At 36.7% G+C, this 1,513-nt stretch overlaps 1 protein-coding gene across 1 annotated transcript in view; it reads right to left on the minus strand.

Moving 5' to 3' along the window:
• LOC106012608 overlaps positions 1-1,513 on the minus strand; it is a gene marked incomplete at its 5' end in the record, with an annotated part of 24,664 nt that overhangs the window by 7,232 nt on the left and 15,919 nt on the right. The window contains 2 exon segments of the mRNA XM_013086054.2: positions 329-400; positions 1,208-1,292. Of these exon segments, the coding sequence (XP_012941508.1) occupies positions 329-400; positions 1,208-1,292 (157 nt within the window).

The raw sequence follows: 1,513 nt of genomic DNA on the forward strand, positions 1-1,513 counted from the left end.
ACTTATTAATGTATGAAAGTAAAATATAATTTTTTAATTAACGTAATCAAGTGTAACTGATAATTGGTCGCTTTTAAGCACACGGGGGCTATTCCGAAAAATGCTGTTTTGAGAAAATGGAAGGTAAAGTCTTAGCCCCCTTAATCAGTTTCTTTAAAAGATAAGTAGAGTTTTCTCTATCAAGCAAATATACACAACAATGACACCAAACCTCTCCTCTAGGTAGGGCAAAGCCCACTTTTGGTGTAGATCAAGAATTCTGGAACCCCCGAAATCTGCCCTTAAAATTAAAAGCGACCAATTGTAGCAAGGCGTTGGATTTACTTACATCTTCCAAGGCTGCCTTGAGTTCATTTTTGTCGATGAATTCATACTCCTTCATATTGTGCTTATCCAGGACCTGCAGACACATTTTCATATAGTTTTAGAATTGGTTTTACCGCACTTGTAACACAATCAGGTAATAAAATTACATATGTATATACTTACTTTCACAAAAGCCGGACTCCAATCCTAACTTTCACTTTCACTAAAGGCTAACCCTAACCCTCAACTTTTCAAGATCCAACCCCCACCCTACTAACCTCACCCTAACCTTCCTACAGGCCTTACCCCAACTCTCATCTTCATAATGCCTAACCCTTCATAATATAGGCCTCATTATGGTCCGAAACCCCTCAACTCGATAAAGTTCTAGCTAGTCTATAAAGGCCTAATTCAAACTTCATCCTTAGAAAAGTTTAACGCCATCCATAACTTTACTTCCTTAAAGGCCTAGCCTTAACTCCAATTTTCATAAAACCTAAACCTATCCGTTATATTCACACTGGGGGATCCAGTGGCTTAGTGGGTAGTGAGTTTGGACTCAAGAGTATAATCAAGCAAGTGTCGGTGACACGCGGATCATTTATGGATGGTCACTGGGGTGTGTTCTTGAGCAAGACACGACAACCCTAGCTCAACTAACAGGGCGTTGCACAGTGGCGACCAGCAATGGCATGGTTGTGAAATTGTTCTGTATTGGTGTAATGTTGTGTATTTATGTATGTATGTATATGTATATGTATTTATGTATGTATGTATTTAGAATTACTTATTTAAGTAGTATGTTTTATATGTTTGCCATTGTAAATCAAATTGCCCTTCTGAGGTCAATATGATTGTAATTTATTTTTAGATTATTCATGAGACCTAAGCTAACACTCACCTTCATAAATGTCTCCACTGCACACACAACCCGTTGGTGTTCTCTTTCAGCTTTGTCTGAGATTTCTTTCTTACGTTGTTTTTCTCTGAAAATAAAAATGGGGTAAGTTTGGTATGTATTTTAGTTTGAAGAGATATCAATCAATGTGTGATTTCTTTGAGGCGGCTGCTTTTAGTCATTGCATTTGAACTTCGAAAAGAGATATAATACTCAGAAAGACAAGCAGATTTTACTGATCTCAAAGTCCAACTTAATAATAATGATGATGATGGAGATGATCATGATGATGATAATAATAATAAAAAT

The sequence above is a fragment of the Aplysia californica genome, unplaced genomic scaffold (assembly GCF_000002075.1).
Source record: "Aplysia californica isolate F4 #8 unplaced genomic scaffold, AplCal3.0 scaffold00431, whole genome shotgun sequence".
NCBI lineage: Eukaryota > Metazoa > Mollusca > Gastropoda > Aplysiida > Aplysiidae > Aplysia > Aplysia californica.